The 27,176-nt window shown below is 36.3% G+C and overlaps 6 protein-coding genes across 6 annotated transcripts in view; 3 read left to right on the forward strand and 3 right to left on the reverse strand.

Annotated features, from left to right (window-relative positions):
- The window catches only part of LOC134662046 (protein CREG1), a 550,933-nt gene that overhangs the window by 340,531 nt on the left and 183,226 nt on the right, over nt 1-27,176 (forward strand). The window lies entirely within an intron of this gene.
- Nucleotides 6,895-8,361, forward strand: LOC134662112 (segmentation protein fushi tarazu-like). Its single transcript, XM_063518384.1, has 2 exons — nt 6,895-6,968; nt 7,347-8,361. The coding sequence occupies exon 2, from the start codon at nt 7,515-7,517 to the stop codon at nt 8,331-8,333; it is 819 nt and encodes a 272-aa protein (XP_063374454.1). The 5' UTR covers nt 6,895-6,968; nt 7,347-7,514; the 3' UTR covers nt 8,334-8,361.
- Nucleotides 11,856-13,751, forward strand: LOC134662025 (protein zerknuellt 1-like). The gene is made up of 2 exons (XM_063518280.1): nt 11,856-12,144; nt 12,762-13,751. The coding sequence occupies exons 1-2, from the start codon at nt 12,049-12,051 to the stop codon at nt 13,740-13,742; spliced, it is 1,077 nt and encodes a 358-aa protein (XP_063374350.1). The 5' UTR covers nt 11,856-12,048; the 3' UTR covers nt 13,743-13,751.
- On the reverse strand, nt 15,062-17,405 carry LOC134662042 (homeobox protein Hox-B3-like). The gene is made up of 3 exons (XM_063518308.1): nt 17,248-17,405; nt 16,718-16,784; nt 15,062-15,706 (listed from the first exon to the last, which is right to left on the reverse strand). Exons 1-3 carry the CDS (start codon nt 17,299-17,301, stop codon nt 15,096-15,098), a joined length of 732 nt encoding a protein of 243 aa, XP_063374378.1. The 5' UTR covers nt 17,302-17,405; the 3' UTR covers nt 15,062-15,095.
- LOC134662113 (homeobox protein not2-like) lies at nt 17,743-19,390 on the reverse strand. Its single transcript, XM_063518385.1, has 4 exons — nt 19,093-19,390; nt 18,653-18,850; nt 18,449-18,542; nt 17,743-18,333 (listed from the first exon to the last, which is right to left on the reverse strand). Exons 1-4 carry the CDS (start codon nt 19,216-19,218, stop codon nt 17,750-17,752), a joined length of 1,002 nt encoding a protein of 333 aa, XP_063374455.1. The 5' UTR covers nt 19,219-19,390; the 3' UTR covers nt 17,743-17,749.
- LOC134657179 (uncharacterized) lies at nt 23,270-25,621 on the reverse strand. Its single transcript, XM_063512736.1, has 3 exons — nt 24,609-25,621; nt 24,300-24,372; nt 23,270-24,209 (listed from the first exon to the last, which is right to left on the reverse strand). Exons 1-3 carry the CDS (start codon nt 25,251-25,253, stop codon nt 23,278-23,280), a joined length of 1,650 nt encoding a protein of 549 aa, XP_063368806.1. The 5' UTR covers nt 25,254-25,621; the 3' UTR covers nt 23,270-23,277.

Below are 27,176 nucleotides of genomic sequence, written 5' to 3' on the forward strand. Positions count from 1 at the left end.
GGATACGCCACTTGGCCCGCGATAGGAACAAAACTGTTCGAAAAGTAAACGCTATTTCGGTGTTGGTAATTCGTTTATAAAATAAAGGACTGTAAAAAAACAGTGTTGGTTATGATTTAAAGAAAAAATATTATTCAAAAAATTATTAAGTTTTCAATTTTTCAATTTCAATTTTTCAATTATTAATATTAATAATATATGCAATGCATGATTAATTGATTAACAGTAACATGCCAAAATTGGATTGGAGAGCTTTTCAGTCGAGTACCGTGTTTAGGCAACGAAGCTTGCTGAGTTGCCTAAGTAAAGGTACGAGATTGAAAAGCTTGATTATATCTACCGGACGAAGCCTGCGTTGTGGATTTCTTACATATATAACTAGAGTTTTTTCTTGAATAAACTAGTGTTTTTATCACTATTGTATACAATACTTTTTCTACGAGTCAACAAAAAAAAAGTAAAACTAGTAGAAGAATCATATATGTAGGTAAAAAAACCAAAAGTATACATACAGCTAAGATGCGCGAGTAGCCGCGTTACCTTGATACTCGTACGCGACCCGGCCCCCGCGCCCCGCGCCCCCGGCCGGTTGGCCCTGGTACTTGCTCCGCGCTTTCGATTGGTCAATTTCATTATAGTTGACTAAACTGTATCGAAATTAATATTATAGTTGACTAAACGGTATCGAAATGAATATTATAGTTGATTAAACTGTATCGAAATAAATATTATAGTTGAGTTGGGGTCCCATAGTGAAAAAAGTATGCGATTTCACTTTGGTATACGAAGTCTTAATTCAAGCATTGCAATCGACGAGTAGAAAAAGTATATTTGAACTTTGAACTTTATACAATAAAAAGAAATTCCGGAGCCGAGCTTGGTAGGGGTAGGGGTAGGTATGTAAATGTAATTAGATAAAATCGGGTAAATTGTAAAATAAATCAATATCTACCTACCTAAAATTATAATGTACCTACAATGCCCTTTATGCATACGATATTCTACTACATATTTACATATCGTGCCCAATTTGTCAACAATCAGAGGACCTCCAATGCTCGCGCGGGTAGTGCCCTGGTGCGAAGGTTGGCCATCACCATCCAACCAGGCAACCACCAAAAACGTGGTAACGTGGCAAATTTAATGTGATGCACACCTTTACACCCGGTATAGATCGTGTCATTCAAATCTAACCACCAGTATGACATTACGAACCAGACCAGAGCACGCGTTTTCGTGAATGAAACTAGCTATACAACTCGCGGGCATATATTTATTAATTTAGATGTAATTATTTAAGTTAATTTGTATTTAGATATACTAAATGCAAATTAACTTAAATAATTACATTTTAAATTTTCAAAACGCCCTCCAAAGTAAATATATATGTTTACCCAGTTATCATTTACTTCTTTCCCCTAACTTTTAACATACTCGAGTCGCAGTGTCGCTTAGAGTCGCTCGAAACCATGCAACCTGCATGCACCTCCAGGGATCCGCTATGAAACATATGGTAGGTATCAATCATATGTAATTTAATATTAATTTTTGAGATGTAATTATTTTTTTATGGTATCATATTTACGCGCGAGTTGTGTTTTATATTTCATGTTTCCAAAACGCCTTCGGAAATACCTACATGTTTACCCAGTTATCAAAAGCGTCTCGTAACATTTCTTTCCCTATCTGTTACCATATCAACCTGGTCGCAGTGTGGCAGTGTCGCTGAGCTCGGAAGCGCCGAGCGTGGCAGATGTGCCGCCGGTTGTGATTGTCTTGCCGCGATGATTGATGATCTCCGACGATGCCGCTAGGGTTGCCACTAACGTTTTTATAAATCCATGAGAATTAGGTATAAAAATGATTTTTTTTCCACAGATTTTGTTAGTTTATCTTTTTTTATATAATTAATGGGCTTACTCATGGCCACAGACTAGCCGAGGCGAAGACGTGGCCTACGATAGAGCGAGCCTGCCCAGAAGGTGCCTGTTCACCCTTGATTTGAAGGTTGCCGGGTTATATGTGCTCGGAAATATAGACGCCGGCAAGGAATTCCATCTAAATACCTACCTTAGCTAAATATCTACCTAATAACTAGTGTAAGTATTTACTTATTAACCTTAAACTAAAAACAGGTCACCCGGTGAAAACTGATAAAAAAAATAGTTTTAAGTTTATATTTTAGGTTTTATGGGTGTATTATGAATCAGTGTCGTGTCGTGGCTTACCAACTTACCTATGACACGATTTTCGCCGAGCGGCATCCTATTTGGTGTTGGTGCCTATTTTAATTGAAAACATTATTGTAAGTATTTAAAGTTTTGTTTTGCGCCATATAAATATTGTTATATTTTATAATAATTTGTATGTATGTATGTATGTATGTATGTATGTATAAACTCTTTATTGTACAAAACACAAATTTATGGCACAGGATAGGCAGTACAAAGGCGAACTTATCCCTTTAAGGGATTTCTTCCAGTTAACCTTTAATTAATTTAATTGTATGCTTTATTTTTATCTACATCGGCGACAAACATGCGTAGGGACCGTGTGATAGTAAGCGTTTACTATAATTTATAGACGTTATCATAATAAATGCAAACACTTGAATTTAGCCAAAATTGCAAGTTTGTAAAACAACATTTAATAATAATATGATATGACTCTTTTGTTCATATCAAGTACATACATGTGTAAGTACATTTGTAAATGAGGTAATCATTAAAATAAAGTGCAAATAAAGGGCACTTAAGAAAACAAAAGGCATGTTTATATATTTAACCATCTAAACTGCAAAATATTTGTAAGAAAAGTAAAAGCAAAACTACATTTTAGTAAACAAAGTCGTTAGTAGGTTTTTTCCAATGCAAAAGTATGTAGGTAGGTATAGAATTGGATTTAAGCTGCATTAGGTAATACAAAAAATATAAAGGGATCTTTACAAACAGGGATTATCCCTTCCTTAGTAGTTTGATTGACATTTCATCACAATGCGTTCATGTTCGGACCCCGCCTCCTATTGTCATTTTTGATATCTGCTATCTCACTCGCACTTGAATAGGTGTGAAAGAAATGTATGTTAGGAGTGATGCATAATATCGGCGATAAGCTAAAGTTGATAACAAAATTATTATTAATTAATATTAATTCGATAATTATTGTTAAGTATAAAGGCGAAAAGTAAAAGTTGAATATTAATTAGTTCAAATTATTATTAAAATATGCACATAGAAAAGATCCTGTGTATTAGAACAAATTAAATTATTTAAGAAAAGATCCTTATAGTAAAAATATACTTACAGTTGTTTGAACTAATAGGTATGTACATTACTATAAATAACCAGGTCTATAGGAAAATCTACTTTTATAGGTAGGTGCCTATTTCATTTCACAAAAGGTAGCTATTGGATACCTGTTATCAACTCACGACAATGGATTCAAGTATAACATTATTTTGTTAAGATCCTTTAATTCACGTGTCATTTACTCACTCACAGTAGTAATAATTAAAAGTTAATAAAAATGTTTGCAAAAAAATATAGCTCGACGCGTGTGCCAACCCTAGCTCACTATTCAACTCACGTTTATTCAATATAAGCAAACTCAGGCATATGCCACAGTAAAAGTAAGTACGTACTTTGGCGAAATATTTCTCATTCGTCAATCGTAACCGCTGGAATGATTTCTAGAATATTTCATAATGTAAAAAGGAAAATAGCGGTGTCACGTATTTATGTATTATATTGTTATTAAGATATACAGGATGTCCCAAGAAGTAGTGATATACTGAAGCTGGGAGGTAGAGGACCTAGAGGGCTATCTGAATCACCCCCATGTATGAAAAATTAAAAAAAATCATAACTCCGAAAATACGAAAAATCGCGGAACATACATGGGGGTGATTCAGATAGCCCTCTAGGTCCTCTACCTCCCGGCTTCAGTATATCACTACTTCTTGGGACACCCTGTATAATATTAGTAAGTTATTATACGCTATTCAAACTCCAATCACCGTTAACATTTCTGGTTCCTGATTTTGTTTAGTATAAGCACAATATTTTGTGAAAGTGCTAACTATAGGTACTACAGTAGAGTCCGATTAGTACGACTTCGCATATAACGACCAACCGCTTATAGCGACCCAAGTATAGGCACTTGTTTGGTTTTAGTACAAGCTACTATGAAAGTACAACCGTTTATTACGACTCCGCTTATAACGACCGATCGCTTTTAACGACGGAAATTGACTCAAAATCCGTCCGTCAAGTCCGGTTACAACGACGAGCGACGTAGTTTTTACAAATAAATAGTTGGTAAGAAGCTTAATCCGTCCCGCACACCTAACTCCCCTCCCCCTTTTGCCTATACGCAGCAAGATGAAATAGTCATGTGACTTTTCGTAATCTTACAAACTAAATAAAACCCAATTCCCATTTTTCAATTGAGCTTAAACTTCACATACACAATTACCTATGTAGGTACATAAGTTAGGTACAATGCAATACATATTTTGGTATTAGGTACCTTCGAGCTGATCTATGGACACAGGATATGGATATAGGAACTGTGTGATAAAACAACGTCAGCTGGATTAGATCCCCAAGAATTACGACTTTTTATTTTACGGGATTCGAGTAATTTGCGGATGACGAGTGGGTTGACTACGCGTACCTTGAAAAGTGGCTTCTTCTAAACACACAAGTCTCTCCATTTAAGACAAAGCGTTGTAATACTAACGTAAATAAATATTTTAAAGGAAATGTTTTTTTTTCTTTAATTGTCGCATAAGTATTAATAAATACAAAATGACGTAATTATTTTGGTTAAAAAAATATATTAAAATTGGCAGTTCGTTTTGTACGACATCCGGTTAGTACGACGTAATATCAGCGGTCCCTTGGGCGTCGTTATAACCGGACTCTACTGTACTAAGTACCAACATTTACGGAAAAATGATTAGAAATTGACAAAGTCGGCCCCAAGAGCGTCTTCTCGTGCACGATTGGTGACGTCACGTCATCGGAACCCTGAGAGCATGTCGATGACTAACGTCACATAAATCTGATATAAATAGGTAGGTAGCTAATAACTAATAATATGTAGTTATATTATAGTACCTAAACTTAAGTAAGGTAAGTAAGGTAAGTACTGTATTACATTATATATTATTGTTATTTAGATCTAGCCTACATCTACATCAAGTAATTTGAAACGTAGGTAGGTACAGTGGGCCAAGAAAGTGGTCTACCAGTTTTGACAAAAGTTTCTGCGAGATCTAACGATCGCTAAGGTTGACAATGACGTACAGTTGACGTATGTGTGTCGACCTTGTTGTCTCATGATGTTAAAACGAACCTCAACCATAGACCACTTTCTTGGCCCACTGTACCTTAAAATCCTTAAATCGTTCAGCAAAACTTTCAATATCAATAGTTGTAACGAATTCCAATACAAAAATATTAAATTAATTTTAAATGTTGACACGCTAAATGACCCGCTATCTGAATGCACTGTCTCAACAAAAGATTATTTTGAAATTGTAAGACCAACAAGATAAGGCTGTTTACACCCGAGCGGACACCCTATTGTTTTGTAGCACACCATGTCTTACAATACTATTTATATTTAACACTTACAAAGTTTTTTTGTGCGTAATCTTGTCACTGTTCAAAGTCCAGAGAAAGTGGACAACATCTACGGTTTGAGGACAATCTTACACCGATCAATCTAGCCTTAAACTAAACAAAGCTTATGCTATGGGTTAATAATAATAATACATGTTATACATGTTCTTACGTAAATAGATAAGTACATACTTAGATACAACACACATAATACAACAGTCCCATAATTCAGAAACAAGTATTTTTGTTAAACACGCAATTAAATGCCCTTACTGGGATCGAACCCAGGACCTCCAGCTTCGGCAGAGTCACTACGTAATCTCTAAAACATAGAAAATCATCTTCCTCTAAAAATAAAAACAAGATAGGTACTACAATAGTTACGACTGTCATTATGTACTATTAGATGAGAACATTAGAAAAACACTCAAATAAACTTATGATGGTTAAGTACGGTTATTATATTAAAATTAGAGTAGCAATTAAAGCCCTATAAAAGTTAGAGAAGCAGATAGACTTCAGTAGTTGATGTTTTGACAGCAGTTTTGACAGGCTCTAGGAGCATGAAGATATCATAAAAAACTATAATGGTTTCTACAAAGTGTATTTATAATACATACATATTTATGATATATTTAATTCTGACCTACAGAAATACGTCATGCTTTTTTGCAGTATTGTTTTACACTGGTATTGTTTGAGTAAGTATGAAGGTTTTAGGTACCTATTATTGTTATTTTACGAGTAAATTCTTGTAATTGTTTGATTAAATCTGAGAAGAATACCCAAAATAAAAAGTGTTTGGATACTAAGGGCTGGAATACTGATATTAGGTAAACTGTATTGTTTATTAATTATTAAATTATTACAAATAGTTTAACGATTTTGTACTAAACTTGTAAAGTACCTAAGTATTAAAATATATGATGTATTAATTAATTAGATTCACACTTCAAAAATAAGGAAAACAATATTCAAAATTATTACAAAAATGTCTTATCAATTCGTAATCTTATTGGAGCTTTCGACTAGTTTGCTAATCACCCCCTACTCACGAATAATAGAAATAGGACACTATAAAACCTGACCCTAATTAGTACACACTATTACTTACTCTTGGACTTTCGTACCGAACGTTCCATACTTCTATTCAATATCCCTGTTACTTGTAATCGGTGGTCGAGTATGTCCGCATCGAAGTCCATTCCTACCCAGCCGGCCAGTACACTCCAGATGTGCCAGATGATCCAGATGCCAGTACACCGGTACGGTAACGGTATTAATGAGACCAGTGAAGATCAGTGGAGTCCTGATACAACCAATGTCAATGGAGACCCTGCGGTAATTACATTTTATAATACGCTGATCAGTCAGTTATATTAATTTAGGAATTGTATAATTTTATTAGGTCGCGGTTTTCCCAAGCGTATGTGTGTGTATAGGTACTTACTCTCTAGAACAAAGAAAATAAAATCGGGTCACTCTGTGTAGAAATTATTTACTAAGCGACCTTTTGAATCGACCGACTAATTCTTTACGAGCAATCCGAGCAATAGTCCTGTTTGTATCTCTCCTTAACCGGAAATTGTATAATTATCCAATGTGTTACCCTCACATCGAAATGTGCCGGATACTAGAGTATTTTGGCGATAGCACTCGGCTAAGTCATAACAGTTAATAACTATTTTTTACGTAAACTAATTCAAGTTTCTATTACAGCCCCTACAATGGACCACCATCCCGCAACACATTGTTCCGGTGAGTTGCAACGGCTCCAGTGCGTCTTACGACGGCCCCAAGTTCGCCACGCCCGGCGTGCACACGCCCATAGACCTAGACGACCCCCACAGCTTCCCTCAGATCAACGGCTCCCAGAACGGATACAGTATGCTGAACAACCCGAGAATGACTCACGGCATCAACGGCTCAAGTGTCCTAATGACTCCCAGTTCACAAAGCCCTATGCTGAACGGCAGGACGTGGATGACCCCAGTATCCAGCACTAGCCAGTTCATGAACCGTGCCCCAACTTGGAACGTGACCAGAACAGGCGGCGTGAAAAAACCCAAACGTATTCGCACAGCTTTCACAAGTCAGCAGATGATGGAGCTCGAACAGGAGTACGCCCGCACCCGCTACCTAGATCGCAGCCGTCGCATCGAACTCGCCAAAATCTTGAATCTCAACGAGCGCACCATAAAAATCTGGTTCCAAAACCGCCGCATGAAAGAGAAGAAAGACAGAGCTGAAAGCATGGAGGATTCTGAAGAGACTACGGAATCATCTCCGGAGCACGGGAACATACCGATGCAAATGTTAGTCCCTCACGACTTTCCTACGCCGGTGGCAGACGCCCTCTACAAACAGGAAGGTGTTTATTTGGAGCCGTATCCTGAGACGTCGACACCGCTACCGATGCCGACACAGTTGTCCCTGCCTCATGGTATCGACAGTCAAATGATGAACGGGTATACATATGAGTATCCCCATGATCAGCATTTGGCTTTCGAATACCGTCAGATGCAGTTACAAGAGGAAGCATCGGCCTACGGGAGCGAGATGCAGGAGGTGCAGATGTCTCCTCAGTTCAAGGAGGAGTCTCCTCAGCGTGAGGACCACGGGACTATAAATACTATGCCGGTGCCAAATGTTCAAAACACTGATATATCTTGGATTAGAAATATTTATCCCGACGAGGAATGTTAGGTTACATATTATTATGTCATGTGAAATGGTTTTTTTTACTAGCGTACTTTGTAAATATTATTTATGAAATTAATATATATTTTGGCTCAGAATGTTTGCAATTTTTATTATGACGTAGTTAATATTCTCCCTATTATAAATTAATGATAGGTATATATGTACTTCATTCAGGTAGGTAACAAACATTACCTATACCTACATGTTTAATCTGCATGTAAATTAACCGGGTACCTACTAGATTCTGGCCACAGTAACTTTGCACAAACTTAATTGGCAGTAAGAATACATACCCCTATAAAGTCCAGGCTTGACATGGCAGTCGCCATGAAAACTTAACGTGGTCGAACTTTATGGGTAAGTATTTGTTTTTCTTCTTAACATAGATATAAAGCTTACAGTCCATTTTCAACCGCAGCTGCACTACTGTTCATTTTACTATGGATTGACAGTAACAGCGACGCGTTCAGTACTAGTAGTGCTGCTGCGGTTTGAAATGGATTGTTACCCTTAGTGTAAATTTCATTCGATAGCGTGACGAGCGTTCGCGTTTTGAACAGCGTGCCAAGCGGGACGTTTTGGAAACTCAAAATCATATACAAAATGTCGCTTAACGCAAACACGTACGTCACGTCGCACTTCTTTGGCCAGCCACATTCGGGCCCATAACAGGCGTAATCCGTAATTGCTGAGGTCGGTGTCATCGAAATCGATGAGGAGGACTATATTAGCAAACTAAATTATGAATAAAAACCAATATCTAAGATTCTAAGCTATATAAATATATATATATATATATACATATATTCTTATATAAAATATGTTTTAACAATTTTAATTATTAGTATGTAAAGTATCCTATAAATATCTTCTAAAGTAATTTAATTTAATACATTCAACAAGCATTGGCTATAGGGTACCTATCTTTAGATTATTTTCCCTTCAGATTACTACGACGCCATCTAAATGCTACGAGCTTAGATTGATGATTTATAATGATAAGGAAATACTATCAGTACCTAAATAAAAAATTAAAAAATTACATTTTGTTGAGTAAATTAGATATTAAAATAATTACATAATAATACAATATCTACCTACTTTTCCATACATTTTTCATTAATATTATGTATAAGGAAATGTTATTAACTAATATTACGAGGGGCGTTCAAAATATTCTCGGTATTGATATCTTACGACCTCTTCTAAAATTTCTTTCGTTACTGGCCGCTAAGGTTTATTCATTGACATTAAAAAAAAGTATAATTCGAACCGAGATGGTCTTTTGTTTTTCTGCAATTGCTGAACAAACATGAACATCATGTGCAAATTGACAATGTTAACTAAATTAGAACATCGATGCGTGATAAAATTCTTGACAAAACAGGGTAAAAATCAAAAAACCATAAAAGAGGAAATGGATTGTGTTTACCGTGAGTCTGCTCCTTCTTTATCTACCATTCAAAAGTGGTCAAGCGAGTTTAAACGCGGAAGGGAGAGTATTGAAGATGACCCTAGACCTGGCCGGCCTGTAGTAGCTACTTCACAAGAAAATATTGATAAGTGGAAAAACTTATATTGGAAGATGGTCGAGTGAAGGTAAAATCTATAGCACAAGTAAACAATCTCTCTATTGGTACCGTACATGATATTATACATGACCATCTTAATATGTCAAAAGTAAGTGCAAGATGGGTTCCGCGAATGCTGACTCGGCTTCAAAAAGACATGCGTGTAGCTTGTTGTTCCGATTTTATTGACCTGTGCGGTGAAAATCCTGATGAGGTGCTGCAAAGAATAGTTACTGGAGATGAAACCTGGGTTCATCATTATGACCCAGAGAGTAAACAAGAGTCCATGCAGTGGCACATTAAGGGTTCAGCTCATCCCAAGAAGTTCAAGGTCATCCCTTCAGCTGGCAAGGTCATGGCCACGATATTTTGGGATTGTGAAGGAGTATTACTAATCGATTATAAAGAAAAAGGTGTAAATATCACAGGACAGTACTACGCTAACATTCTACGTCAATTAAAGGATGTAATTAAAGAAAAGAGGCGAGGAAAGTTAACCAAAGGTATTCTGCTTCTGCATGACAACGCCCCCGTCCATACTGCTCATATTGCCAAGGCAGCTATTGTTGAATGTGGGTTTAAAACTGTTACTCACCCACCGTATAGTCCGGACTTAGCCCCCAGCGACTTCTTTTTGCTCCCCAATCTTAAAAAGGATCTGCGTGGAAATAAATTTTCTGACGATGAAGCATTGAAGGCGGCAGTGGAGGAGCATTTTTACACGAAAGATAAAAAATATTTTTACGAGGGATTAAAAAAAATTATTGATCGATCTTTTAAGTGTATGAACATAGGGGGGGAGTATATTGAAAAATAAAAATATCAAACTTTTCGTACTTGTTTGTTTTCATTCTCATACCGAGAATATTTTGAACACCCCTCGTATTAAAGTATAATTATTAATTACATTAATGTACCTATAAGTATTTGGTAACAATATGACCATGCGACGCCATCTATTGAGGGACGCGGCCGACATCACGTACATTGATGCGCTACGACCGTAGAAAAGCCAAGCCCCGGTCAAAGACACTAAGGAATATCATTATTTCGAGTATTCTCTGATTAATTAAGTATGTGTTATGATAAAGAACTAAACCAATTCATAAAATACTAACAATTCTACTTATACTGAAGTCTACACACAACTTTAGCTACTTGAACGTTTTTCAGTTTTCCCTACGTGTCTACTCCAACACTACGGTAGGCTTGGCGAGTCTCATCGTGTTGTACGCGTTGTGACAAGGCAACGCGAGATGGCGCGAAACAAAGTGAGTTCTTTACAGTCAATAAACATAATAAAATAAATTAGGAAATTAGAAACTAGTTCAAAGATTTCAACTAATAAAATTTGAATCAATAGGTATAGGTTATAGGTACCTATAATATGTTCTAACAATGATAAAAACTGATTTGAAACTGAATCCCGAAAACACCTTAGTAAAAAAGGTAGGTACACGTATTTAAGTACCTGCATATAATTATTAGATTATGATGAATGATAGATTAGCGTATGTAGAAAATATACTGCGGGTACTCTCGTAAAGTATTGCTACCCAACTTCTAGATGTTATAGTTGAAAGTCAGTGTATAAGTATTATAGCGTCTAAAATACTGGTTTTATTCTATCTGAAGGTTAAAATCTACTTACAATAAGATTTAAAAAGTTATAAAATTAATCGTTGTTGGTTTACTGTGTGCTCAATTAAATCAGGTTTGTGAATATTTTCCTATTTAACTGCGTATACCTAACCAAGCTAGATAATTAAGTGATTAAAAAAAGATTTTTCCCGGATCCCATTTCATGTTATGTAAAACTTATTAAAGTAATAAGTTACATTGATTTGATTCCAAACTATAATTAAACTTATAAAACCCAGAGATGATTCATATTTAAGTACAATGAATTCGATCAGAGTTAGGTACCAACTTATTTGTTCAAATCAAAGTCGATGATATTGAGTAATGGAGACTGCGCTACTTAATGTATATTAAGCATCGAATGATTAGTTAATTAATGTTTTACATAATTAATTAATGTATTTGAACCAAACGGTATAAAAATGACCTTATCAATTTCTTTAATTTAGTCGCTTTGAAAGTGCTGGAGATATAACCTTGTTTCGACGTGTTTTGTTCTAGTGATCATGAGATACCTGTGTCTAAATCAAGCCAGACCGAGGATTCCACGCCAGGCTGAAGCTGTGGCTGAAAATACATCGAAAAGAAAGATTGAACAAACTGTAAGTTGACTTATTAATTTCGATATTCTATTATACACTAATCACTTTTGTAAGATCATGCATAAAAGCAATTAGGCAGTCAATATATTATCAAAGGTCATAACACCTTTTTTGGCTGTTCGTATTAGTGTAATGAAATTAGATACCTAGTCAATAATGTATGATGGTATGGATTATTTATTAGAAAGTACCTAATTTAGCGTAATGAATTAGGCAAGGCAGCGACAATATTTCCCCATTACTTAATGTTGCGCGATTTCACTTGGTTTCTAATTTAAACATTATACCTGATTAAAAACGAATCTAGAATATTTTGAGGTTATTCAGGCCGTGTATTCCTATAGCTCTCCGATCGCAGGGGATCGAACAATCAAGCAAAGCCAGCTTACAAGTGAACTTCAGTTCCGTAAGATAATTATATTATTATGGAGCTCTCTTATACTGGTTTACCTGACCGTTCGAATTGTCTTGGCGCGAACGGAATAATTATTAAAAAAAATCTAACCATATTTCGTTGGACTTTGTTGTTAACATGTATGATATCAATCTATTGGCAAATTTATAATTTTGTGCGCTATTATTTATATGGAATATAATTATTTTATTTATATTTCCAGATGGAAAACTACGATATGTCAGAGGAAAGCGTACCGATGAAGAAGGCAAAACGTTTCCGCAGCGCCTTCACCACCGAACAGATCAAGTACCTGGACGCCGAATTTAGGAAATACGCTTACATCGGCAGCGCTCGACGCAAGGAGGTCTCCAGTGCGCTTAACATCCCCGAACGAGCCGTCAAGATCTGGTTCCAAAACAGGAGGATGAAAGAGAAAAAAGACGTAACAAACAACAACACCGAGTGCGACGAACATAAACATTCCAGAAAAATAGACGCTGCTATTAACGATCAATTAAATAACGAGTGTACTGTTACATCAACTAATAACAGACATTACGCTTCATTACCACTAATGTCAATCAAGAATGAGCCACCGAAACATATCGACGTTGCAGTAAAAAAGGAAAATGAATCCTTCCCCACAACCGACAACAAACATATTCAAAAAGGAAACGAAGATCATCAGCTTCCGGCAGAGTTTTCAACTGATTTGTATAAAAAATATAACATCTTTTTTGGAAATCAAGAAGTTACCCAGCCGAAGCCTTTTCCTGAAATTGTAGTAGCATCAAAGCCACCTACAATGCGAAGCCCTAAAAGTGAAGTTAGCTCTACTAGTCTTTATGAGAAGCTGCCGCATGATCTGTCACGCAAAAGACAACCTCAACAGAAACCGACGAGTGTTGTGCAGAATTCGCCAGGGGGATATTTTCCTTTGAATTTGAAAAAATATTACACTGAGCCATCGCTCCCTGTTGGAAGCAATATGTTATGGAAGCCTATTCAAATGTTACCAATAGTTCCGAGGGCTGCATCGGCCTCGGCGCCTATGCGAGGGGCTAAGGAGTGCCACTGCGAATGTAGGTGTCACCCCGCCTCGCCACCGGCGCCGGTTCTGCTGCAGCAAGGCACACCGAACCCTCTGGCTCAATATGTACTCACTGCCTTACCGCTTCCAAACCATTATTATAAATATTGATGACAAATAATACAAGATAATAAGAGTAGGTGATTTATACGCTTATATTTGGAACGATGATATTACAAGATATTACAAGGGGTACTTCCCAAGAGTTCCGTGGAACTGACACTTTTTTCAAATATTAAATCCCTTTTCACAGTTCCATGGAACAAATTGGAAGTATCCTAATGATTTTTAGGTATATAGATTTTTCCAAAGAATAATTATAGTTTTTTAAGTATTAGCGGTAATTTACTATGTGTATTAAAATAATAATAAATACCCATTATTAAAGTATACTTTTATTTATTTAAACATCAAACACATTTAATCTTATATTAAAAATTCACATATACGGAAAAAACTTTAGTAAAAGTTGTTACTAGCAAAATAGAAAAGCATTTCAAAGATATACAAAAAGCAGAATGTCAGCAAAAGTAGAAGATAGAAATAAAAAATATACAGAGAAACCCGTTACTTATTCTTAAATTATTTAATAATTATTTGTACATTTTATGGTAATCACATTACATTTGCCATTTTTTTAAAGCTACTTAATATTAATAAGTAAGTTAATGTTGTGCATAGTACCTACCTATTGCTTAAATATTAAAGGAACTTCGTACAAAACGAAGTGTAAGTACATAATCTATTAAATAGTAATAATATAAGACATCGTCAAGTATTTGACAGTATTTGACGTACATATTTATCTTTTTATAAATAGATATTTGACTTAAATTCTACGTTTACTAATAAATAACCGGAAGAAAATAAATAGCATGCGTGAAATAAAATAAAATTATGTTAAAAACGATTTTTATAAATTATTTAGTAACTTTCATTACATTTCGGTGACAATAATTTAAAATTAAATTAATAAATAATGGAAAATTTATTGTTGGCATGCATGGTAGTAAGTACCTACCTAAAAAAACTTCGGCACGAAGTGTGAGTACGGTAAGTACGTATAAGGTAATTTAATATAATTATTATAAATAAAATTGTCATACAGTTGAACATTTTCATGTTTATCTTTTATGCGTTTTTTACTTAAACGATAAGTTTATTAATAAATAAACACATGAAAATAAATAAATAGCATTCTTGAAAATAAATTAAATCAATATAAAAGATATATTATGTTCTTATGAACTTTTTTTATACTATACTTATACCTACATTCAAAATTAAAATGGTAGGTAATATCAATAGTAGACTCAGTATTATACACAATATTAAAAGTAGATAATACTACATAAATTATTGCAGAGGTACAAAATGTAGTAAACTGTACTATTAATTACTAAATTGTACTAGTACTATAAAGTTCTGTAAAATCACTGGCAGCACTTACTTTTATAAAACAAGTTAAGCTTGTTGCAGGTTATAGGAGTTAAAATCATACGACTTGGCAAACCAACTGTCCATTCCATAAGCATTTTGAGCTTGGTTATAAGCATTAAATTCTACATTGTTATAGTGGTTATCTGTAGGATAATACTGAGTCGGATAAACACAAGTATCAACACCGAAACTGGGGGAATTTGGCTCATATCCATATCCATTATTATATCCATTTTGACAACACTGTCCAGTTGCACTATCTTGGTAATAGAAAGTAGGAAACTGATACTGTTCAGGTTCGTAAGAAACCCCGCTATTTTGGTAGGGAATGTTCGTGTCGATATTTTGCTCCGCGCAATCATTTGTTAGTATTGGAGACTGGCAGCTTACAATATCGGATGAGGTGTCGCAGCTGGATTCCGAAGATTCCTTCTTTTCCTTCATTCTCCGGTTCTGGAACCATATTTTGAGAGCCTTGTCTCCAATGTTGAGGGTGCCTGCGAGTTCCTTGCGGCGCTTGGCATCGATGTATTTGGTGGTGCTATATATCTTTTCTAATGCTCGAATCTGTTCGGTTGAGTAGGCCGTGCGAACTCGCTTGGGTTTCTTCCTGATTGTTTTTTTGACATCGTCGCCTGATAACATACAAAGATACGATATATTATAATGTGGAAAGGTAAACTGTACTCGAGTGCCATAAAAATGGGTCGCTTTGAAAAACATTATGGGTACTTAAATCCAACTTTGAAATCAAAAATTCTTATATTTCGTCAACTACATACGATACAAACATACATAAAACTAGTGGCTCTGTGAGCTGACCTCACGAACCCCCATAGCACCGCCATTTTGAAAAAAAATCCAAAAACTAAATCGACAAAAAAAAAATTGTTAAATTCTTGAACCCGCTCAAAAAATTTCACCAGAATCGGTTGAGAAATGCGACCTGTAGATGAGACAGTATTAGCTTAAAGCATTTTTGTCTCAGCTGAAACAGAGACCTTCGCTAACACTTGATCAATAAAAAATACTAAGGACTAATACTAAGGATACATTTTACTCGTTTGTTGTTTCATTAAAATCTTGTATTCTTAATTTCCAATAAAATGATAACCCTTATTCATACTCTGTGAGGTAAACAACTGAACATGTACCTACCTACTACAAACTTTTAGGATTAAGAGCCCATCTCCGTGCACACTAGCGCCACTGCTAAATAATCATGATTATTTCAATTTAACGAAATATGTATTTTTAAAAAGGGGGCCGCTACGGATTGTATTTTGTATTAAAGTACCTACCTTTTGAATACATCAAACTAGTTTCCATGTTGCTGGATTCGTCAATCCATGCGTCCAAAGTTAAAACGGCCGTTTTTGTTTTGAGTTTATAGATTGACGAATCCACTAATTTGATGTATTCAAAAGGTACTTTAATACAAGATACAGTCCGTAGCGGCCCCCTTTTTTAAATATTTTTCGTTAAATTGAAATAATCACTATTATTTAGCAGTGGCGCTAGTGTGCACGTTGATGGGCTCTTAATGCGTATAATAAATTGTCTGTTGCGACTGTTTGAAAGTCAACGTTATTTTTACAACTATTTCAATCTCGTCACCAATTTGAAAAAAAAAAAAATCTACCCACCTCGGACGGAATTACGTTGATTTTTGGGCCATTTTCCGTTGAATGGCCTGTTATCCCAGTTTTGAATCTGAAATGGACATAAATATAGATAGATAATTATGATTCATAGAATCTAAAGTGTCCTAAGTCGTAGGTATTAACACTTTTATACAGTTTTACTGATGTAAGTATATTTATAAACTATACACGACATGTTTTGGAAAACTTAGATATACAGAACTGAAATTTGTTCGCATTAAGCTTTAATTTCCCGGCAACATAATATATATCGCGCTTAATTACCTACACAAGTATATCTGCAGCAAAGTACCTAGTTAATCAAGAATTTCGATTCCTTCACTTTTATAACAATAAGTTTGTGATAAGTAAGTATTTTCAACGACTACACACGAAATAAAGTGAATATGTAAACTTTGTCGTTTAGTTAAAAAACATGTTACAACAATTACCTAAATATACGATAACGTTCTTCAATTCAAAAACTAATTTTTACTTTTATTAGATTCCTTTTAACATACATACGTACTTACCTCATTCGTGTTACATAATGGAGTCAATCCGGTCATCACTAGATTTTGAAACATTTTTCAGACAATTTCGTTTTAAATATGATTAGATGAGTATTTGTTTCGGCGGACTTCTCGTGAATAACTTGGGTTTTAAGATGTCCAGTAAATTTAACTGTGTCTGCAGATTGTTTAATAAAAAAAATACCCTATAGGCATTAGTCTAAAGTTGATAATTCTGTGTACACGTTTTCTGTGTATGTAGGGTGGGCAATGAATATTTTAAAAGAGTACCCTCTTGTTATTTTATTTTAAATTAGGTATTATTTACTGGCAACATTGGTTATAGGGATTTAAGATAAAAAATATGTGCATTAAATAATTGTTTATTTATTAAATTGTGTACTTTAAAACTACAATAATTTAATTATAAATCTAGGAATACATTATGTCAACACTGGAATAAAATATATTTATATAAATTATATAGACAGGAGCATAGAAACTTTGAAACCATTGAAGAACTTTAACAAAAGTGTTGAATATCTAAAAGTTGCCTGAGGGATTGTTCGGGATCCGGTCGCCTCCACTTGGCGGCGTCTTCATCAGAACAATCCGAGTTGGCGGCGGGGGATACGGGCTCATATTCCATTTTCAACACATTTTCTACTACGTCCACCTCGCTCAATATGTCGCAGTCAACTTTTTCACCTACTAGCCCATCGATGACGCTGACCAGTTCTCCTATGGCGCGATCGTCGAGCGTGACGTAACCGTATTCGTCGGTTTTTTGCGTTATCTGAGCTTCTACGTAAGCCAGTCCGAAGGAGTCCGACGAGTCTGTTGCACCCATCGGCGAATAGTCGGAAGAAGCCTCCAGAGCTTCAAGCTCCTCTCTCTTGCTCTTAATCCTCCGGTTCTGGAACCACACTTTGACGGCTCTGTCGGTAACTTGCAGCTGCTCCACGAGAGCCTGACGCTCGTCGCGATTCACGTACGGTTTTTTACGAAAGACCTTTTCTAGGGCTAAGATCTGCTCGGTGGTGAAAGCTGTTCTTTTACGCTTGCGCTTGATGATCGCTCTGGAAGGTCCGTTAGTGTTGTGAACCACTGAAAAAAAAAAAAAAGTTATTATGACATGTTTCTAAATACTTTTAGTTTTCTGAGCTAATAGGTATTAAAAGGATGAATAGTTTTATAGTTTGATGAGCATTTTTCAACTTACGCGTAATTTGCGCTCTGTGGTGTTTCGATGGTACATTGTGGAATGTTGGTTGATTTGTCTTGGATATTAGGTGATTAACTGGAATTTGCTGGTACTGGAAAAAAAATCATTAGTCAATTAGGTAAAGTTTAGTTTGTTACTTGCACAAAAATAATAATGATACAATTATTTTATTATAAGTATAAAATCTATTAGGTATCTCACCTGGGCAGAAGTATTCATTGCCAAATATTGGCAATTTTGAAGAAACTGAAAATTGTGAGGAGTCGTGTGCACGGACTGAACGGCGTGCATCACAGGGACGGGCACCATACTGGGCACTTGGTTGAACGTCGGTTGGTACGCCGGAGACGTCTGTTCCTGCCACATACACGTTTGTTGCTCGTACTGTGGCCATTGTACCTAAGAACAAATAACATATTTTGTTAATAATTTAAATATTTTCAAGGGATGGGACACACAGATAAGGGTCGTATCAGGGAATAAGAACTAGGCTAGATAGAACAAAGTGTGGGAGGGTCCTTATATTTTCATAGAAATTTAATTATTAGTAATGACATGGCTACACTTTGTAATTGCAAATGCCATGCAGAGTTAGCTTGGTCTCCAGCCCTTAGAGAGCTTGTTGAATAAGGAAAATGTACCTCATTAGTCTGTGGCAATGACTCTGGGTTGAAATTCCATTCAGGAACGTTTCCATCGTCAGCCCAGGTTTCACCGTCACCGGCCAGACCGAACTCGGCTAAACTGAACTCGTCACTGGAAGACATTGTCAATCAACGTATTGGGACAACTGATTAGCAAACTCAGGGACCTAAACCCTTTATACCGAGGTGATTAGTGTTGCTTTACCCTCTCCCAAACCCCTACTCTAATTGGTTCAAGTTTAATCCGTAATTAGGCGCCATCCCTTTTACCTACTTATTGAAATATCCAAAAATCAAAATAAAGTGATTAGCGACTTAACGAACAATGAAAAAGGTGCAACTTTTATGATTTTGTTTTGTCGTTGGGCCAAAACAAGTAGTAAAATATACTGTACCCAGGTAAAAAAAGTTGGAGATAAATCTTCCAGGATTAATTTTGTTTATTGTTATAACCGTTCCTATTTTTTCTCAACAATACGTATCACTAATCGCTTTGTTTTGAATTAAGATGTCATGTTTCGACCTGTTAGAACAGTGATGAATATTTAGACTGATGTACAGTTTTGCCGTCTGTCTGTCCGTCTGTCCGTCCGAGGCTTTGCTCGGTGACCGTGACGTGAAAACTAGAAAAATATTTATTAGGGTACCTACACACTTCCCTTACATGGGGATGTTTTCTTTCGATACTTTGTATTTATCATTATATCAATATTGCTATTAAGTGGCTTTTGATCTACTAGCACTTGTTTTTCTCGCTAGAAAGTATCGTCGGGTGACAAGCATAACTCACTAAGGGCCACTTGCACCATTCAATAATCCGGGGTTAAACGGTTAAACCTGGAGTTACCATGGTTACCAGTACAATTTGACAAGGGGTTAATGGTTTAACTGGTTAACCCCGGGTTAGTGGGATGGTGCAAGTGGCGCTAAGTATATCAAAAAATTAAAGTAACAATGCACTTTATTACACTTGTAACACGGTTTATTGTCCAATAATTTCATAGATGTTAGTTAGTGACTTTTGCTTATCATCCGACGGTATATTCACTTGTCGTTCGTTTCGTATCACAGCCACAATTTAATCTCCGGCAAGTTTGTCATCGAATCATTGAATCATGATGTGACTTTGACCTTGTGATATAAAAAACCTTTTTAAACGGTCGCATAAAAATCTTTGTCAAAATTACTTCAATTCACTAAAGGATTGTTTGATAAAATGATTGTGCGTCTGCAGGAAATTCCGGGGATTAACTGATATCAAATGCAAAATCCACTAGAAATAAACTGATCCAAATTAATCTCATTTGCAAATGAAGTAAGGTAAATGGTAAAAGTTCTTGCGAGTTGAATTTATGATTCACTCTCTTTAATTGATACTTTATGTAATGATTGAAGCCTAATAGGTCAATTAGTTCAAAGGATTTTAATATGTAAGGGCTCAGTATAATGATTACCGATAAAGACGTTACGTCGATTAATTAAAAGCGATGGTTGAACGGTTGGCTCTTTAGATATAGTTAGGCATCGTAATGAAATCATTCTTTATTGTATCTCTACTTGATTTATTTCAAGATTTATTTGTTAAATAAAATAAATCTATTTAACTGTACCTATTCAGACGGTGGCGTTTTGAAAATTATATCAAGAAAATAAAGAAATTCACGTATTTTGGAGCAGTATGGAATTGTGCAAGTCAAAAGACGGCCTCGCCTGCGACATGCGACAATGCTGGAATACAACATACCACTGTTTACTACCTTTAGAGATATTTAATACAACAACGGAGACTCCAAGCATCAAGACCTTACCGGACTACATACGATGTTTAATATTAACATTAATAATGTTGGTATTAGTATTGATAATCCTTGCTGTGGTCCTGGTGTATAAAGAGTGGGCGAGACGACAGAGTCTGGAGCAACAGGGACAACGAGCTATGTCGGTGAGGTTCCAGTCGTGCCCTAGGGAACTCAGAACGGATGTGTTGGTGGACACTGTGCCCACTTTACCGAGCAGGCCGCTGTGGATAAGTTGGCAGCTGTTCAAAGAATGACTTCTAAAATATTTGAGATTTTTACCTCGACTTAAATTTTATAGTGCAAATATATTCCGTTAATTAATAGCTTAAATTGACTTGTTATAACTGTTTTTTTAAAGAATGTTAATAATATATCTACTTACATACCAAAATATAAGATTTAAATTAACTAAGTAAATGTATTTTAAATGTTTGCAGAAATAAACATATAAGTGATGTGTTTTTTTTACTATTATCAATTAAAACTCTGTTCAAATTCGATTTGGCGTAAATAAGTATAATTTCCATTCTGATTATTAACTCTTTATTCCGTAATAAATAATGATCCTTTTGCCTTATTTGTTCAGTGAAAGTTACATAACTCTAGACATAACTACAGGTTTAACATTGCCTACCTATGCCAAATATTGCTGATCAAAAAAAAACTAGTCTCTATAATAATTCCCATTATTAGTGGTACCTAGTGATCATTATTTAGTCCTACATGCATAATAGTCGTAACAGCCAGGAAGTAAACGTTACCTTCTCTTCGTCAGTTACTAGTAAATAGCAACAACGAACAGCACATTAGGTATGTGCTACTTGGCAAATCTGGTTCTATATTCAAATAAAACAGATAAAATACTTCTGTTTCTATTGTTACCTTTACCTTCTTAAAACATCAGACAACAGCGAGTAAAGTTGCGGGCGCAAATATGTTTAATTTTGGCGACAAGATACATAAGTACCTAATTAACTAGCTATTATTAGCATTACTCAAGAATGTACGGAAGTACGTCATTCAACCGGACTTTCTCATCGCCTCGTCGTAATTTAGGTACCTACTTAAATTTAAGAGAGAAGTACCTACCTAGGGCGACACATACTGGAACCCTATGAGGTACAGAGCATTACGGCCCAAAGAATCTGGAATTTCCTGGATTCAACGGGCATTAGTAGTGAACTTCAAAGGGCCGTCACAATAGATCACAGCTTGGTCGAAGTGGCATCCAAAGGGCCACACCCCCAATAATAAATAATACTTAAATTTGCAAGTGGAAATTCTGATTATTTGTAAATTGCATCGGTAGGTACTTTGTAAAATTGTACTTTATAAATATTAAATCATAATTGAGAATAAAAAAATGCAATAAAATATATGATACTAAAGTTTTTAAGTACATAAATTATGAATGCCTAACTCTAAAAACTGTAGGTACTTACCTATTATGCAATAATATATAGATGATGATGATTGGCATTTTTTTCTGGGTGCAGTTTATATATAATATACATACATGTGTACCTATTTTTTTATTTGTATTATTTGACTACGAAAATAAATAAATTCTAGTTTGTTATCCCACAATGCAAGTTACATTGCAATGCAGTTATTATCAATGTTTATTACTCTATAAAAAACCGGCCAAGTGCGAGTCGGACTCGCGCACGGAGGGTTCCGCACCATCAACAAAAAATAGAGCAAAACAAGCAAAAAAGCGGTCACCTATCCAAGTACTGACCCCGCCCGACGTTGCTTAACTTCGGTCAAAAATCACGTTTGTTGTATGGGAGCCCCACTTAAATCTTTATTTTATTCTGTTTTTAGTATTTGTTGTTATAGCGGCAACAGAAATACATCATCTGTGAAAATTTCAACTGTCTAGCTATCACGGTTCGTGAGATACAGCCTGGTGACAGACGGACGGACAGACGGACGGACGGACGGACCGCGGAGTCTCAGTAATAGGGTCCCGTTTTTACCCTTTGGGTACGGAACCCTAAAAATTGAACTACGTTTACTGAGCGATGAGGTACAGGCAGATAGTTATATTTTGCGTTAGCTGCTATAATTACAATCATTAATTAGCATAGATTAAACTGACAATGTCCAATAAAATGATTGAATGTGTCATATATACAGTTTTATTCACTTTTCAATACTTTGCTTACAAAATTATAGTATTTTATTTACACAACAAATCGAATTTATAATTAAAAAATTTAACAATATAAACAAAAGAAATTAGTAGCATTTCACAATATTAATAACAAAAAATATAGGAAATGAGCGAAGATTTATTATACATAGTTTATAATTACCGTAGAAACAGTCAGTCTTATGCACTATTTAAGTAGATAATTTCCCTTTCCCTTAAAAATATTTATAACGATATGTAAGAGGAATATTTGCTGTTAGAAGCAGAAGGATGCTGATTGGCCGAATCTGACGAGATCAAGTAAGAGTAGTAAGGATCCTGTGGCAGGGGCAGGGAAGACCGAGTGTGGAGGTTACTGTCTTCATACGTCGGTGCTGGAATCGTGGCCGGGATCGAAGAACTGAACCCATAAGCCTCAGAGGTCGGCGGGTGCATAACGACGCCAGATGATAAAGGATTGTAATACGATGACGTTGCCGTGTATCTCGAGATATCATCGTTCAGTTTTAAGCTCACGCCGTTAGGAACATAGGTATCGGCAGGTAGTGTGGACAAAGCATTCGAATTTTGGAGTGATTCATCGTTCGAGTACCGATAAACGTCCGGCAGCGGTGAGTAAGCCTTGCTGGCGTTTGCAGCGTAGTACGAGGTATAAGATAAAGGCGTGTAAGACGGTAGCTCGCTCGAGCTCTGCGGGCCCTTTATCACGGACTTCAATGTGTTTATCGACGGGTATTCCGGCGGTCTTGATATGGCATCATTCGGAGTTAAGCATATTTTATGGTGGGATACGTGGCTGTCCGTGAGTAGACGTCGATGTCGATCGTGCCCGCCGCAGCTTCGCCCATGACTCATCTTATGATCTTGATTTGGTGATAAGCCTTTGGAACTCGTGGAGGGACTGCTATCATCGACCGATGAGGAAGGCTTATTGTGTTTGTTATCCTTCTTATATTTCATCCTTCTGTTCTGGAACCAAATCTTTATTTGGCGTTCTGATAGCTGTAGATAGTTAGCCAGCTCAATGCGCCTCGGTCGGCACAGGTATCGGTTCTGATGGAATTCATTCTCTAATTCCACTAGTTGTGAGCTGGTGTAGGCAGTTCGAGCACGCTTCGTAAATCCTTTCTGGTACGATGATGATTCCGTAGACATTTCTGTAAAAATAATTAGTTAATTTAATAGTTGCTTTAAACTAAATCACTGAATGAAATCACTAAATTAATAAAAGGCATTAATTATCTTACCGTTTTCTGAAAGTGAAGACGCAGTGGCTATAGATATGCTAGCCGCTGAAGATTTGCTGTTCCACGAAGTATTCTGAAAAATACAAAAACTTTCAATTAATACGACTCACTTCGCTTCTGTACAGATAGGTAATGAATTTACCTCTACCTATTTCTTTAATTGACACAAGATTCAACAAAATTAAATTGTCATTACGGATCCGGTTGCCTTGTGGTAAATCACACTAGTACTTTTTGTGGTTAGTAAGAACAATTTTATATCTTATTGCTAGAGCGATAAGGTGTTGATTTGTATAGCGGTAAATTTACCTGAGTGGTGAAACTCGATTCACGTAAATCATTGATTTCCCTGCCTGGATCGTTTGCTAACTCGCTGCCTAAACTGCTTCTCTGGTGACACCGAACAGGTTCATTCGTTGCAAAACTTCTATTGTATATAATTTGATTGCCATCATGGCTATTTGGATTAAATATGTGCTCTGATTTTTCTACACAGTCCTCTTGTGCCGTGTCCTCAGTTCCTGGCGCATAGGTATTATTGGGGCTGTTACTGATGTTTTCATAGTTAGGTATTTGGTAGTCATATCTAGGTTCAACGTCTTCCTGAGTATTCGTTGGGTTGTAGGCCTGTGGAAGTCCGAGTATGTCTTGAATGCTAAAGCTCGTAGAGTCTCTTGAGTTATAGTCTTGCACGAAAGAATGTGGTATTGAGGAGAGGACCTCCGCCTTGCAATCTGGAAATGTGTTGTCGGTGCCAGGATAGGGTCCACATTCTGATAAGATGTCTTCAACACCATGAGACGTCACGTTGTTTTTGATTTCACGTTTCTGGGAAGACTCCAATATGTGACTTGACGTCGCTGCCGTAGAGAATTGCGATAGAGTTGAATCTCTAGAGTCTTCTAATTCTTCATCTGACTGTAGGCTCGGTGGTGACGGGGTAGACGTTGACATTGTTGTAACACTCAATTAGTGACACTCAACACACGAGAAAAATAATGATATCAAAACATAATAAAGTAGGAAAGTACTTAAACGACCGTATTGACTGAGGCTTGTTTACAAAATGCTTTTTTGTTCACCTGGATGTCGTTAATTTGGTAATGACTTTGTTCGTTAGTGTGCCGTGTCTGTACACGACAGGTTTCTCGGTGTGCGATAAGACGGACATACCGGGTCTCTGATAGTAAATGGACACAAGATAGATAATAGTTTAAAATCCTGGTATTCCGGTAGCTAAAACGCTTGTCACATCTGTCAAGTTTAACTTGCTACTCCGTCTTCAACCGATAAGCATTGTGCCTATTGGTGCATTTAGTCACTTTTTTTGAACTAAAATCTTCTTAACAAGCATACTTATAGTCATCTAATAGATCCCTCTCATCATCTTCCTCGCGTTGTCCCGGCATTTTGCCACGGCTCATGGGAGCCTGGGGTCTGCTTGGCAACTAATCCCAGGAATTGGCGTGAGCACTAGTTTTTACGAAAGCGACTGCCATCTGACCTTCCAACCCAGAGGCCCTTATTGGGATTAGTCCGGTTTCCTCACGATGCTTTCCTTCACCGAAAAGCGACTGGTAAATATCAATCGTACCTACATAAGTTCCGAACTCATTGGTACGAGCCGGGTTTGAACCCGCGACCTCCGGATTGCAAGTCGCACCACCAGCGCTTCCTACCAGTGATAATTTACAACGAAACTACTTGGGACAAAATCTTGTCTCCTGCTCATTTATTGGTGGTAGGCCCAGCGATGCTACGACAAACATCGAAAACCGAAGTTTCATCTATTTGTCTTTCACCCTTACATATTACAGTGATAAAGATGGAGTAAGTAGTTTATATTTTGGCTCGGCGTTCGTGGTTATAAGCTTACATAGCCGAAGGATATATGCGTCAACTTTATGAAAATAGGTAATTTATAGGAAAGTTGTGCAGGATCGGTGTGGCATGTAATTTCGGAGACAAGGTCCAAAGGGATTAAAACTAATAAAAAACCGGCCAAGTGCGAGTCGGACTCGCGCACGGAGGGTTCCGCACCATCAACAAAAAATAGAGCAAAACAAGCAAAAAAAAAACAAGCAAAAAACGGTCACCCATCCAAGTACTGACCCCACCCGACGTTGCTTAACTTCGGTCAAAAATCACGTTTGTTGTATGGGAGCCCCGCTTAAATCTTTATTTTATTCTATTTTTAGTATTTGTTGTTATAGCGGCAACAGAAATACATCATCTGTGAAAATTTCAACTTTCTAGATATCACGGTTCGTGAGATACAGCCTGGTGACAGACGGACGGACTGACGGACGGACGGACGGACGGACGGACGGACGGACGGACGGACGGACGGACGAACTGACGGACGGACGGACAGCGGAGTCTTAGTAATAGGGTCCCGTTTTTTACCCTTTGGGTACGGAACCCTAAAAAAACATTATTATAACTAATATTTTTTTTAATAAAAAAACACTTAAATCCATATTCAACTACTGTGAGTATTAGGGTCGCGTGAATGTAAGTGATTAAAAACCAATTAAAACAAGGATAGGTCAAGGTTGAGGCAATTGCATCAATTTCTTGTAATTGTAACTCTTTAAGATTTTTGAAATCCATTCTTATTTATTTCTGTGACAAAAGGAAAATACATTGTAAGGTTGAACACGCATGTGACTAAACTTTAACGTAACTTAAATTTAAAAATACAAATATTTAATCATAATATGTTTATAGATGTGAGTAAAATATAATATAAATATATTTCACCAAAAACAAACAAAAGAAGTGATTTTAAAAGGGTTTCGTTAATAGTCTTTATTCCAATGTACGTATTTAACGTTTATTTTTTTATTGGGTATTATTAATAGCCGACTGGCGGTG

This window comes from Cydia amplana, chromosome 2 (genome assembly GCF_948474715.1).
Source record: "Cydia amplana chromosome 2, ilCydAmpl1.1, whole genome shotgun sequence".
NCBI classification, from domain to species: Eukaryota; Metazoa; Arthropoda; class Insecta; order Lepidoptera; family Tortricidae; genus Cydia; species Cydia amplana.